General features: G+C 40.5%; 1 protein-coding gene across 1 annotated transcript in view; it reads right to left on the reverse strand.

Moving 5' to 3' along the window:
• The window catches only part of SDP6 (FAD-dependent oxidoreductase family protein), a 265,513-nt gene extending 252,536 nt beyond the window's left edge, over positions 1 to 12,977 (reverse strand). Inside the window, exon 1 of the mRNA XM_089445527.1 lies at positions 12,037 to 12,977. Coding sequence (XP_089301653.1) covers positions 12,037 to 12,385 — 349 coding nt within the window. The 5' untranslated portion in view covers positions 12,386 to 12,977. The remainder of the gene's footprint in view (positions 1 to 12,036) is intronic.
• Between the last annotated feature and the right edge of the window lie 1,920 nt (positions 12,978 to 14,897).

A 14,897-nucleotide genomic window follows, 5' to 3' on the forward strand; every position in this document is an offset into this window, starting at 1 on the left:
CTCTTCGGGGGTCTTGGAACCCAATGGTTGATGAGGGCATCGATTTTGCACATATAGGGCAGTATTCGCAGCTTCAACCCATAGAAACTTCAGAAGTCTTTAATCGTGAAGCATAGCACAGACAGCTTCCACAATCATATGATTCTTCCTTTCCGCCACACCATTCTGCTCAGGAGTATATGGTGTTGTAGTCTCCCTCTTAATGCCAGCTTCTTTGCAAAATTCATGGAACTCATTGGATTCATACTCAGTCCCATTATCAGTCCTTAAGATCTTGATTTTCTTTTCGGTTTGATTCTCGATCAAGGCTTTGAAGTGACGAAACCAAGTGAACACTTCATCCTTCTTTTTCAAGAAGTATATCCAAGTCTTGCGAGAATAGTCATCTGTAAAAGTGAGGTAATATAAATATCCTCCCAAGGAGTTCACAGGCATCATACCAGATATGTCTGAGTGAACCAACTGCAATATATCAGAGGTCTTGCTTTGGCTTGAGGGGAATGGTCCCCTTTTGAGCTTCCCTTCGGCACATCCCGGACATACACCTTCTTGCTCTACTCGGAACTCGAGCATCCCTATCACCATTTGTCTTGCATTGGGTAGAGCTTTATAATGAAGGTGAGCAAACCTCCGATGCCATAGTTCGAACTGAAGTGATGTGTCACAAGACATGACACCCAGTGGACTTCCTCCAACCTGATATAATGAATTGACTCGAAACCCAAGAGTGAAAGCTTCTTTAAAATTCTTTTTCCATACACGTACCTTGCCATTGATGAAGGTCACCTTGTAGCCTTTGTCTTCCATTGCCGAAACGGACACCAAGTTCTTTTTGAGATCAGGTACATATAGGACTTCTTGCAAATGAATTGTATTACCCTGATTCAATTGAAGAGTGACATTCCCTACGCCTTTCACGGGATATTTTGCATTGTCCCCAAGAACAATTTCCAGGTTGGTCTCCTTCTCTATCAGATTAGAGAGAGCTTCTTTGAAACCAATGAAGTGCCTTGAGGCACCACTATCAATTATCCAATTTCCCAGCGTGTCCGAGGGAGCAGTAGTAGAGAGGGCCGCTGGTAGACAATATTCATCTTGCTTATTGTTAACAACATTAGATTCATACCTGGAGTTTCTTGCCTTCTTGAAGGGTTGTCCTCTTCCTTGATTTCCGACATTTCTTTTACCTCTGCCATTGGACCTGCCATTCCTTTGATTTCCTTGACAGTGATTTTGGTCATCATCATGGTGTGAGTTCCTTTTATGAGAGCACTCCCTCGCATAGTGGCCCATTTTGTTGCAATTGTAACATCGACCTTTTCTTCCACCCTTTGGTCCAGCCTTTCCTTTGAATTTAGCCCTAGAATTGTTTCTTCTTTTAGCACGAGAAGAAAAGGCGGAGGGATGGCCTTTAAGTGTGGGCATTTCTTGCTCTTCTATCCTTGTCTCTTCTTGTTAAATTATGGTATGTTCTATGCTTAGAGCAGTTTACTTATTTTCTTCTTATTATCCACAGATTAGCAATCACATATACATTAAGTAAAGTGCAGATAAAACATTAAATGATCAACAGAAAACAAGCCAAGACAAGAGACACAAGATGTGGCGGCTAGCCAGGGACAAACCCCAATGCGGGGAAACCCTTTGATCAAATATTCTTTTATCTTCAATAGTTCAGCAAAGAGAAATAGTACAAAATCTGAATTCTGTAATTTTATATCAGCAGCAGCAAACCCTAGATCAGCAAAGTCAAACTTGGTCAAACTAGTTGAAATTGACCTCTAAAATACTTGGTCAATTTCCGGTCAACTTGTCCTCGAACAGCCTGAAGAAACAACCCTTGAACAGCCCCAAAAGTTCAGTCAATTTGCATATTTTTGAAGTCAACTTGCAACCCTAAACTAGGGCAGTCAACACCGATCAAACCAGAGGTCAGATCACCTCGATTTTCGTGCCAAAAATTGTGGCCTGCCTAGGAGAGGCAACCACACCCAATCCGCACTTCTAGATGGTCAACGCTTGGTCAACGCTGGTCAAAGAGATGACCTGTTGTCCTAGCGTCCTTCTTTCTGCGTCTTCCTTGCCCTAGGACGTCTTCCTTTCAGCGACACGTGTGAGAGAGAGAGGCTCCTTTTATGCATAGGGGAGAGAGAGAGAAGATGAGTGAATGAATTGTCCAAATGAGGAGGCTCCTTGTATTTATATGCAAACATTGAGTGTGAATAGACATGACTGTTGGGCTTCTGAGCCTACATAAGTTTGTTGGTCGACCTTGACAATTTGTCCATAATCAAAATAAATTCATATCTTCATAAATATATATCGGAATCGGATGATCTTTAGATCAATCCTACACCTCTCGATGAGAGGAATCTAGGAAAAATATCAGAAGCCATAAATAAGGTGATCCATATGGAGTTTGGCCCTAGTTACCAATTTTAACACTCCCTCTCAACTAGGGAGAACTTCATCTGCAATTCGTTGGACCGTCGCTGCTATCCATCCATCAAATGCACTGTCATGTACAGCTTGACCCCACTCTGCTTTGCTTTGCTTTGCTCTGCTCGAACTATGAAGAAGAAGAAATGATCGAGGATGTATCATACCATCCTCCACTGACCCGAAAATCAGTCTCAGAGTGTGAAACACTCTCACTGATCCCAGATCAGTATCATTGATCCCAGATCAATGGAGGTCATCCTAGCATAGGGAGTACGGTAGATACAACGATGCGTCCATCAATAGTACTACTATGGTCCCTATCCTCATTTCCCTGCTCATTGATCAGATGAGAGGTACTTCCCATGAGTCCCAGACTACATGGGTAGGATGCCTCGACAGGAGAACTAATCATCCTGTCCACAAGAGAACGAATCATCATGTCCAGTGGATGCCACAGAGAACTAATCATCCTGGCCTACAGGAGAACTAATCATCCTATTCCACAGTCGCCACGGAAAACGAATCATCCTGGCCCACAGGAGAACTAATCATCCTATTCCACAGTCGCCACGAGGTGTCACAGGGGAAGGTTGAACCTTTACCCTGTACATAGTGCACCACCAGGGGATGGTGAGTCGCCTTGTGATCACATGTCGCTCCAAGAAGTACCCCATGCCCCCCTGGAGCTCCCAAGCTTAATACATCATACTTGACCCTCATAAGAGGGTCTTTGAACGACACCAAGTCGTTCTCGGAAAGTCAGGAATTTGACCTTTCCTAGGGGCTTTGTCAAAATGTCGGCGACCTGTTCATTTGTACCAATATGTTGGAGCCTTATTGCTCCTCGCTGCACCATATCTCGAATATAGTGGTACCTGATATCGATATGCTTGGAGCGATCATGAAATATGGGATTCTCTGATAAACGGATCCCGCTCTGGTTGTCACACAGGATCACGGTGGTATCCAATGTAAATCCAAACAGCTCACTGAAGAGATTTCGCAACCAGACTACCTCACAGGAGGCCATGCTAGCAGCTATGTACTCTGCCTCGGCAGTGCTTAAAGCCACTAACTTCTGCTTCTTGCTCATCCAGGGTATCGAGGCAAATCCCAAAGAGAAACATCACCTGGAAGTGCTCTTTCGGTCCACCACACTGCATGCCCAATCAGCATCAGTATACCCAAGTAGTCTCACATTTCCGGCAGTGTAACTCAACCCATGAGTGATTGTGCCACGAAGATATCTCAACAGATTCTTGGCACCAATCCAATGTGAGTGGTGAGGTTCAACCATATGTTGACTCAATGTGTTGACTGCAAAGCATATATCTGGACGGGAGTTCACCAAGAACATTAATGCTCTGACGAGTTGACGATACTCGGTAGCATTTCGTAAAACAGGTCCGGCAACACTACCGCTTAACTTCTTGAAGTCAAGCTCCATCGGGGTAGTTACGGGCTTGCAGTCCACCATGTCAAATTTCTCCAATACCTTCACCACATATTTTCCTTGAAATAGGAAAATCTCCCTTGGTTTCTGCCAGACTTCCAGTCCTAGGAAATAGTGCATAAGTCCTAGGTCTTTCATCTCGAACTCAGAAGCCAGCTCCCTCTTACATTCGTGAATGAGAGGGTCTGCACCTGTTAGAAAGAGGTCGTCAACATATAGCACCAGTATGAGAGGCTTGTCATCTATAACCTTAAAGTAAAGGTTAGGGTCGGCTTCACTCCTAGTGAATCCCAGCTTCATCAAGCAGCTATCGATCCTCTCATACCATGCTCGGGGTGCTTGCTTTAGCCCATAGAGGGCCTTCTTCAACCTGCACACATGAGATTCTCGATCATAAATTTCAAATCCTTCGGATTGCTCCACATAGACCTCCTCTTTAATCAAACCATGTAAGAATGCAGTCTTGACATCCATCTAAAGTAGGTTCCATCCTTGCGAAGCAGCAAGGGCTATGATCGAGCAGATGGTGGTATATCGGACAACACGTGCAAATATCTCGTCATAGTCTATACCTTCCTTCTGGGAGAAGCCACGGGCGACAAAACAAGCCTTATCCATCAACTGCATGCTTTATCTTGTAAAGCCATTTTGAAGCGACAACTGCTTTGTCCTAGGGTCTGGGGACCACATCCCAAACATCGTTTTTCATAATGGACTCATATTCCTCAGTCATAGCATCCTTCCATACTTGATGCTTGACAGCATCTGTGAATGACGAAGGCTCATTTTGGATGATCATGCTCATGATGGTCAGGTATCCCTAATACCTGTTCGGCTTCTTACTTTCACGGAAGGTTCCTCTGGGTGCAATGTGTCCTTCAGCATCATCAAGTGTCCCCCTAAGCCATGAAGGCCTCTTCCTAGAAGAGGAAGTCTCTTGCGGAGGAGGATCAATAGGATCCATAGGTTCTTCCACATCGGGCATTGTCTCATGTTCCTTTTCCTTCGGTTCCCCGATGTCAGCTTCTTTAGATCCCCTTAAAGTAGGAAGATTGTCTACTTTGCTAAGAGCCATATCTTCGTCAAAGGTGACATCATGACTAATCTCGACTTCCCTTTGACCAGCTACATAGATTCTATAGCCCTTAGTATTTTCGTTATAGCCCACGAAGATTCCTTTCTTTCCAGATGCACCCAATTTATTCCTTTTCTCTTTCAGCACATGAAAATATACAGGGCTTCCAAAAATTCTAAAATGAGATACGTCAGGTTTCTTACCGGTGAACATTTCTTCGGGAGTCTTGGAACCCAATGCTTGATGAGAGTATTGGTTTTGTACATATACGACGGTATTTGCAGCTTCGGCCCATAGAAACTTCGGAAGTCTTTGATCATGGAGCATAGCACAGACAACTTCCACAATTGTACGATTCTTCCTTTCCGCCACACCATTCTGCTCAGGAGTATATGGTGTCTTAGTCTCCCTCTTAATGCCAACCTCTTTGCAGAAGTCATGAAACTCATTGGATTCATATTCAGTCCCATTATCAGTCCTTAAGGTCTTGATCTTCTTTTCAGTTTGATTATCGATCAAGGCTTTGAAGTGCCAAAACCAGGAGAACACTTCATCCTTCTTTTTCAAGAAGTATATCCAAGTCTTGCAAGAATAATCATTTGTAAAAGTGAGGTAATATAAATATCCTCCCAAGGAGTTCACAGGCATCATACCGAATATGTCTGAGTGAACCAACTGCAATATATCGGAGGTCTTGCTTTGGCTTGAGGGGAATGCTACCCTTTTGAGCTTTCCTTCGGCACATCCTGGACATACACCTTCTTGCTCTAATCTGAACTCGGGCATCCGGTCACCATTTTCCTTACATCGGGTAGAGCTTTATAATGAAGGTGAGCAAACCTCCGATGCCATAGTTCGAACTGAAGAGATGTGTCACAAGACATGACACCCAGCAGACTTCCTCCGACCTGATATAATGAATCAACTCGAAACCCAAGAGTAAAAGCATCTTTAAAGTTATTTTTCCATACACGTACCTTTCCATCGCTGAAGGCCACCTTGTAGCCTTTGTCTTCCATTGCCGAAATGGACACCAGGTTCTTTTTGAGATTAGGTACATATAATACATCTTGTAAGTGGATGGTATTACCCTGATTCAATTGAAGAGTGACATTTCCTACGCCTTTCACGGGATATTTTGAATTATCTCCAAGAACAATTTCCAGGTTGGTTTCCTTCTCTATCAAATTATAGAGAGCTTCTTTGTAACCAGTGAAGTGCCTTGAGGCACCACTATCAATAAGCCAATTTCCCAGCGAGTCCAGGGGAGCAGTAGTAGATAGAGCTGCTGGTAGATAATATTCATCTTGCTTATTGTTAACAGTGTTAGATTCATACCTGGAATTTCTTGCCTTCTTGAATGGTTGTCCTCTTCCTTGATTTCCGACACTTCTTTTACCTCTGCCATTTGACCTGCCATTCCTTTGATTGCCTTGAGAGGGATTTTGATCATTGTCCCGGTGTGAGTCCCTTTTATCAGGGCACTCCCTTGCATAGTGACCAGTTTTATTGCAATTGTAACATCGTCCTTTTCTTCCAACCTTTCCTTTGAATTTAGCCCCAGAATTGTTTCTTCTTTTAGTATGAGAAGAAAAGGCAGAGGGATGACCTTTAAGTATGGGCATTTCTTGCTCTTCCATCCTCATTTCTTCTTGAATGCATCTGGCCATTAATTCCTCAAATCCAAGAATTACGTTATTGTTGAGAAGAGTAGTCCTGAATATATACCATTTAGATGGTAGTCCTCCAAGAGTTGTGAGTGTCATTTCCCTGTCAGGAATTACTTCCCCAATAGATAGGAGATCATTCTTGATCTCGGTGATCCTTAAGAAATATGCTTGCATACTCTCATCTTTGCCCTTCTTAATTTCCTTCAGCTTATTTCTAAGAAACAAGACTTGATTTGCATCATTAACTTTAAATAAACTCACTAGTCTATCGTAGATTTCCTTGGAAGTGTTCAGCTCGGAAACATAGACCACAAAGCGCTTGTCGATAGAGTCCCGGATGATCTTCCCTGCTTTGACTTCTCCCTTGGTCCATTTGTTCCTAGCAGCAGCGGATGCATTTGATGGAGGCTCAACAATTCCGCCTCTCACATGGTCCAACACTTCCTGTTCTTCTAATGTTAGATCGAGAGACATCTTCCATCCATTATAGTCAGACTTCTCACGGAGTTTATCTTCAGCAAGGAAGTGTGTTGAGGACCCCATGATTTATTAAGATAGCCTTGCCAACCTTCTCTTCGGTGATTGCTCCTGCTCTTGCTCTTGCTTGGGCTTTGTCTTCACCTCAGCTCTGATACCATGTTAAATTATGGTATGTTCTATGCTTAGAGCAGTTTACTTATTTTCTTCTTATTATCCATAGATTAGCAATCACATATACATTAAGTAAAGTGCAGATAAAACATTAAATGATCAACAGAAAACAAGCCAAGACAAGAGACACAAGATGTGGCGGCTAGCGAGGGACAAACCCCAATGCGGGGAACCCTTTGATCAAATCTTCTTTTATCTTCAATAGTTCAGCAGAGAGAAATAGTACAAAATCTGAATTCTGTAACTTTATATCAGCAACAACAAACCCTAGATCAGCAAAGTCAAACTTGGTCAAACTAGTTGAAATTGACCTCTAAAATACTTGGTCAATTTCCGGTCAACTTGTCCTCGAACAGCTTGAAGAAACAACCCTTGAACAGCCCCAAAAGTTAAGTCAATTTGCAGATTTCTAAAGTCAACTTGCAGCCCTAAACTAGGGTAGTCAACCAGAGGTCAGATCACCTCGATTTTCGTTCCAAAAATTGTGGCCTGCCTAGGAGAGGCAACCACACCCAATCCGCACTTTTGGATGGTCAACGCTTGGTCAACGCTGGTCAAAGAGATGACATGCTATCCTAGCGTCCTTCTTTCTACGTCTTCCTTGCCCTAGGACATCTTCCTTTCAACCACACGTGTGAGAGAGAGAGAGACTCCTTTTATGCATAGGGGAGAGAGAGAGAGAAGATGAGTGAATGAATTGTCCAAATGAGGAGGAGGCTCCTTGTATTTATATGCAAACGTTGAGTGTGAAGACGTGATTGTTGGGCTTCTAAGCCTACATAAGTTTGCTAGCCGACCTTGACAATTTGTCGATAATCAAAATAAATTCATATCTCCATAAATATATATCGGAATCGGATGATCTTTAGATCAATCCTACACCTCTCGATGAGAGGAATCTAGGAAAAATATCAGAAGCCATAAATAAGGTGATCCATATGGAGTTTGGCCCTAGTTACCAATTTTAACACTTCTTGAATACATCTAGCGATCAATTCCTCAAATCCTGGGATGACATTATTGTTGAGAAGAGTAGTCCTAAATATATACCATTCAGGTGGCAGTCCTCCAAGAGTTGTGATAGTCATTTCCCTGTCAGGAACTACTTCCCTAATAGATAGGAGATCATTCTTGATCTCGATGATCCTTAAGAAATATGCTTGCATACTTTCATCCTTGCCCTTCTTAATTTCCTTCAGTTTATTTCTAAGGAACAAAACTTGATTTGCATCATTAACTTTAAATAAACTCACTAGTCTATCATAAATTTCCTTGGAAGTTGTCGACTCAGAAACATAGGCCACCAAGCGCTTCTCGATAGAGTCCCGGATGAACTTCCTTGCTTTGACTTCTCCCTTGGACCACTTGCTTTTGGCAGAAGTGGATGCATTTGATGGAGGCACAACAATATTGCCTCTCACATGGTCCAACACTTCCTGATCTTCTAAAGTTAGATCGAGAGACATCTTCCATCCGTGATAGTCAGACTTCTCATAGAGCTTGTCTTCAGCGGGGAAAAGCATTGAGGACCCCATGAAGTTTTTAGGACAGCCTTGCCAACCTTCTCTTCGGTGATTGCTCTTGCTCTTGCTCTTGCTTGGGCTTTGTCTTCACCTCAGCTCTAATCTCATGTTAAATTATGGTATGTTCTATGCTTAGAGGAGTTTACCTATTTTATTCTTATTAGCCACAAATTAGCAATCACATATACATTAAGTAAAGTGCAGATAAAACATTAAAAGATCAACAAAAAAGAAGCCAAGACAAGAGACACAAGATGTGACGGCTAGCAAGGGACAAACCCCAATGTGGGGAAACCCTTTGATCAAATCTTCTTTTATCTTCAATAGTTCAGCAGAGAGAAATAGTACAAAATAAGAATTCTTTAACTTTATATCAACAACAGCGAACCCTAGATCAACAAAGTCAAACTTGGTCAAACGAGTTGAAATTGACCTCCAATATGCTTGGTCAATTTCCGGTCAACTAGCCCTCAAACAGCGCTTGAACAGCCCCAAAAACACAGTCAAACTGTTGTTGACTGAAGTCAACCTGCTGCCCAAAACTAGGGCAGTCAACGCTGGTCAAACCTGTGGACGGATTGCCTCGATTTTTGTGCCAAAATCTGCGGCTTGCCTAGGAGAGGCAGCCACACCAAAACCGCACCCTTGATGAGTCAACGCTTGGTCAACGCAGGTCAAAGAGACCTTCAACAACTTTTGTGTCCTCCTTTCAGCGTCCTCCTTGCCCTAATGCGTCCTCCTTCTTCCCACGTGTGAGCTACTCCTTGTATAACCCAAAGCTAAGGAGAGAGAGAAGAATGAGTGAGATGAGATGATGAGAAAATGAATCAACCTCTCTTGTATTTATATGATTCACTGGGCATGTGTTCCACACATTTAACTGCTAGCCGACCTTAACAATTCAAGTAAATACAAATAAATTCATATCTCCATAAATACTTGTCGGAATCAAATGATCTTTAGATCAATCCTACACCTCTCGACAAAAGGAATCTAGGAAAAATATCAGCTGTCATAAATGAGGTGATGCACATGGAGTTTGGCCCTAGTTACCAATTTTAACACATGTCAATCGGATCTTCTTGTGGTAATGTTGAGTCGATTAGGGTCTATTTGGAATTACACCTTTTGCATGGGTTGTGTGCAAAATCAAATTTAATTGTGTTGGAGTTACGTCTGTTGTATTGGTTAAATACTGTTGAGTTCATTGAAATCCATCACTGTGTATTGAAGATTATATTTTTGGAATTAAATTGAATGGTTTGTACAAAAGAATTTTTCTAAAACCCTAACGTCTGAAGAAAACCCAGCGCAAAATTACCATAGTATATTACACATATCTTATAAAATCTAAATGGAGTTTAGGATGAAGCTAATTTATGATTTACATGTGGTTGTTCATTATTGTGCATGCAAGCTAATTTTGCCTTCATGAAGCTACAATGTACACTAAAAATTAGTTGGGTCGATACAGTTGATTGCCAAATATTGTGAGCTATAATAAGCCATGGTGGCCATACCACTAGCATGGAAATTATAGTATTATAAGTGTGTTTTGCAAATCCTGTTAATGGAAAAGTTCCAGCTCAGATGGAACAGTTGTGCTATTTTGCACAAAACCTATTGATTGTTCATTTGGCAATAAGAACTGAAAAATTAAGTTAATGTTGTGTTGATCTGCAATTGATGGGAGGTGAGGCTTAGAGAGCCTCACCTCTCAGCTGGATCTTACAAACTCTGCTCAGAATTAATGAATCAAACACAATCACACAAGATAAGATAGAAGACTGTAATATTCACTTCTATTATCATGAGGCTTGATAGCCTTTTAAAGAGATTACAAATACATATTTAGAACATGCCTGCTTTCTTATGAGTTGCCAAATAGGAAAAGCTAAATACATTATTTAGATATTGCCTTTCTTGATATAAGTTTCCTAGGACTAGATGTTTCCTTCCTCATTAGATGTTACCATTATGAGCCAGGCAGCCTGGCTGCCCATGAGTCCTATCAAATGTAGGTCAAGGGTCAAGTCACACACGTGACATCACTGTTGGAGGGCCTCTACTGGAGGTATGGCTTCCATATAGCAAGTTCCTAAATTCACGGATCTCAATAAATAAACGATATTGGATTTAGTACATCATTTACCCTGTGTACTCGTGCAAGCATACATCCAAGCTAACCCTAAATCACTTGTCTTCTATATCTCTAGTGTATGAAGCCAGTATGCAAGACAGAGGCTGCATTTTATCTCATTCTGTCCATGGTCAGGAGCATGCTTGTGGGGATTTGCATGGCAAAAGAATAGTTATCTCCCCACCGAAGTTGGCAGTCTCTGCCATCCCAGATAAGAGCCCAGGTCTGTGGACACATGAAAGTAGCAGTGTCATTCTTACAAAAGCCTGTACATTTATTTTGTAGGCTCACAATAAGTGTGAAACTAATTCCCATAGTCCTGAACCCCTTAGTTATTGTGCGGCTATAGAAGAAATTCAGATTCAACTTTTGTTCTGATTAAATAAGTCTTGAGTTAGTAATAGTGTAAGATTTGTGTGTGATTTTTACAGAAAAGCAGTCCATTTGCTGGGCAGGAAAAGTCTCTATGCAATGATTGAAATCATTAAACAATAACGAAGTAGGGTTACCACTGTCTTGTTATTATATTACGTCATTGTTTCAACCTTGGATGACAATTTTTCGAGACCCAAAAAAAAGAGAAAACTTCCAATATCTTCTTATTTGGAACAGCTTAATAGAAAATTTACACAGAGCCTCAATTTTTCTTGTGAGCAGGTAAATCTTGGCCTCATAAAGCTGTAAGGTTTGTGTATGATTTCTACAGCAAAGCAGTACATATTCTGAACTAGGAAAATATATATGCGATGTTTGATGCAAGTAAAAAACAACAGAGTAGGGTTAGGACTATCTTCCCTCTCTGTTTCAACATTGGACAACTTTCAGAACTCTCTAAATCATGTCGAAGAGAAAAATTGAATTGATCCATGTTTTATTTCACAAAACTTGCATCTAGTCAAATAGAAAAACATTGTGCATTTTTTCTATATGTCCAAACCTATAACCAAATTTTCTTGCAGATAGTCACACTTTATAGAGATGTGTTCATATCAGCCAGTCTTTTCCACTGGGAAACATACCCAACTCACAAAATATGTCATCAAATTTATCAGAGGAGGAAAGGGAAGAAAAAATATGCACACCTCCATGAACCAGCTTGGTGGACCGCGACGAAGTTCCCGAAGAGAAATCATCTCTTTCCACTAGCCCTACTCGCAGACCACGAGTTGCGGCATCCAAAGCCACCCCACAGCCTGTAGCACCTCCTCCAATGATGAGAATGTCAAGGGGACTGCTGGGACTGCTTCCTTTCAATGCAGACTCCTGCACATCTCTTGAAGGGACAACCCCATCACTCAGCTGAATTCTCCTCCTCACCGATTCTAGGCCATTTTTTTCACTTCCTAATGCAGTCCCATTGTAAACACCTGCAATGCCCAGAGAGCCTGCTGCCACAATGGCTGCAGCCTGGCGCAGGCTAAACCGAGGCATGGCTGCCTACTTTAAAACTAATGCTACGATAAAACCAATTGGGTTCTCAGAAAAAAAATGACAGGTTTCTTCTCCTCGCGAATCAATTTGTGGAGACCCTGACATGGGCTAACCGGGGCCCTTTCTGTTTCTAAAGATAGCAGGGCAGTTCCACCTTATCAATTGATCAGTTTTTGTTTCTTTCCACACCAGATTATTGCAGGTTGGGAAAAAGTTGTAGGTATATATAGAAAAAGGCATATGTAACCAATATATCTTGATTTAACCCATATGCCATCAGCCAGTCTCGCTTGATCGAAAAAAAATTGTACCTGGATCGAAAAGCATACCTCAACTAACCGATATTCTATCGGCCAGTCACGCTTGATCACAAGACATGGTACCTGTGTCGAAAAAATCACAGGACCTCGAGAACCTATATCAAGTGCTGGCACCTGGATTAATTTACCATCTAGGAAAAAGCTAAATGTGGATCATAAACTGAAACTTGAGCAGAAATCTGTTTTCAAGTGGGAAGATATATAGGGAATAGACATCCTGATGTGGTTACATCCTGATGTGTTCTATATTTTCTCACTACCGATCCTGGACTTTTATAGCGGTGCGATAAGAAGGTTTGACTTGCCACGCAAGATCCAAGTATCGATTCTTCACCAAATAGTGAAGTGTTGTATTTTATACTCTGGATTAAAAAAGGGAGTTACTTGGACCTGCTGAAAGAGATTCCAGCGTTTTGGGAAAGCGATCTTAAGGTGGGTGCGATAGCATTTTTATTCATACTTGTATTTTTGTTGCTGATTTGCACGGAAAATTTGTAATTTGTTTTTTTGGTTTTTTTCAATTGAATTGAGTTTGAGTTGATTTGAGGTTAGTATAATTTTGGATGGAAAAACAATTTATTTATTTAAAAGTGGGGCGAGTTCTATTAGAAGCTATATAGAGCCTATATAATCACCATTATTCACATTATGTTACATTTATGTCATATGTACATGACGCAGGATTGACACGATAGTTGTCGTAGCAGCGAAGCAAAATGGTGATCACAATATGCTGTTGGCGCAACCAACATGCACCAAGAATCGATCCTGGGTGGGGAGGCAGCGCGCTGTTCGTCCTACCACACTAGCTACAAGACTGCATGAAAAAAAAACAAAAACAAAACAAAACATATTAGATGTTGTTGTTATGAGAATTTTACAATGTTTAATTCAATGTTATTATTTTTTGGATATTGAATAGAATAGAAGAATAATTTCTCTGCTTACAAGATCTTGTCATTGGAATTGTGTATGGATATTTTTTGGACAATGTTTATTTTACATGTAGTTTTCATTCTTTTCATAAAATTTAAATCAATAGATTGATGAAAACTAAAGTCCACGAAAGCCAATTAATTTACATTTAATTTATAGACCAAATGATATTTTCACTTTAATTTGAATTTCAAGTAAGATTGTGATTTTTTGTTGTTTAAAATATATTTTTGAGTGCATAAATGGAATCAGGGTCTTAAAAAAACTTTGGAGCACTCAAAATTTACAAATTAAACAACTTAAACACATAATTTTTTTTAAATATTTATTGGATTTTGATTAAAATTAACCAGAAAAAAATACCCCAAAAAGGTCATTTTGTCTATTAATTAAACTACTTGTTTAAAAAAATATTTATATACCATAATATTTATGTCAATTGGATAATAAGAATAAAAAAATAGTTTCAATAATTTATTTCATTGAATTTTTATGTGGCTTTATAGTATAATTATATGTTCAATGGAATGTTATATATATATATATATATATATATATATATATATATATATATATATATATACTACGAGTTTAAAATGAGATATGTTTGTGTTTTTCACCTAATTTAACAGAAATAATATTTTGGATTTGGGGCATGTTCCGTGTAAAGTTCTAAACCGTCAATTCATCTCTGCAAGGGATTCGGATGAATGTGAGTGATTGGTGTTGCGTTTGGCCATGTGATGAGCGTGTTCTGGTTGTTGATCTGCAGTGAATAATCTTCAAACTAAGGTCTAGATCGCTTTAGTCCGTGTACTTTTGGGTCGGATTCAGTTTGATTCTGGGTTACAATGGGTGTGGATTTCTACGTTGCAAGGGGTTTCGTTCTGATTGGCAGAGTAAGCATGGTTTTGTTTGGGAATTGCACTAGTTGTGAGGTATATGATCAAGTTGTTGCAAAGAGCGAAATAATTGAAGGATTTTATGTTTGGGTTGGTGATAAGCTAGCGTGTGAAGGGCGTAAAGTTGCAGTATTTAAGTAAATCGCGGTTGGGAATACTTGGAAGAGACTTGAATAGAGTTCAATCTCGTGGGAAGTGTATAAATTTGGGGTATTTGGTATGTTATAAAAGACAGACGTCTCCTTGCTCAATTTATACAGTGTGAGCAGCGTGGTCAGCAGTGAGAGCAGCGAGGAGTGTGAGTATCGTGGTCAGCAGTGGGAATAGCGAGCAATGAACAGTGAGTAGTGTGAG

This window comes from Pinus tabuliformis, chromosome 9 (genome assembly GCF_031772625.1).
Source record: "Pinus tabuliformis cultivar Carrire ecotype Pingquan chromosome 9, CPIR1, whole genome shotgun sequence".
In the NCBI taxonomy this organism is placed as follows: domain Eukaryota; kingdom Viridiplantae; phylum Streptophyta; class Pinopsida; order Pinales; family Pinaceae; genus Pinus; species Pinus tabuliformis.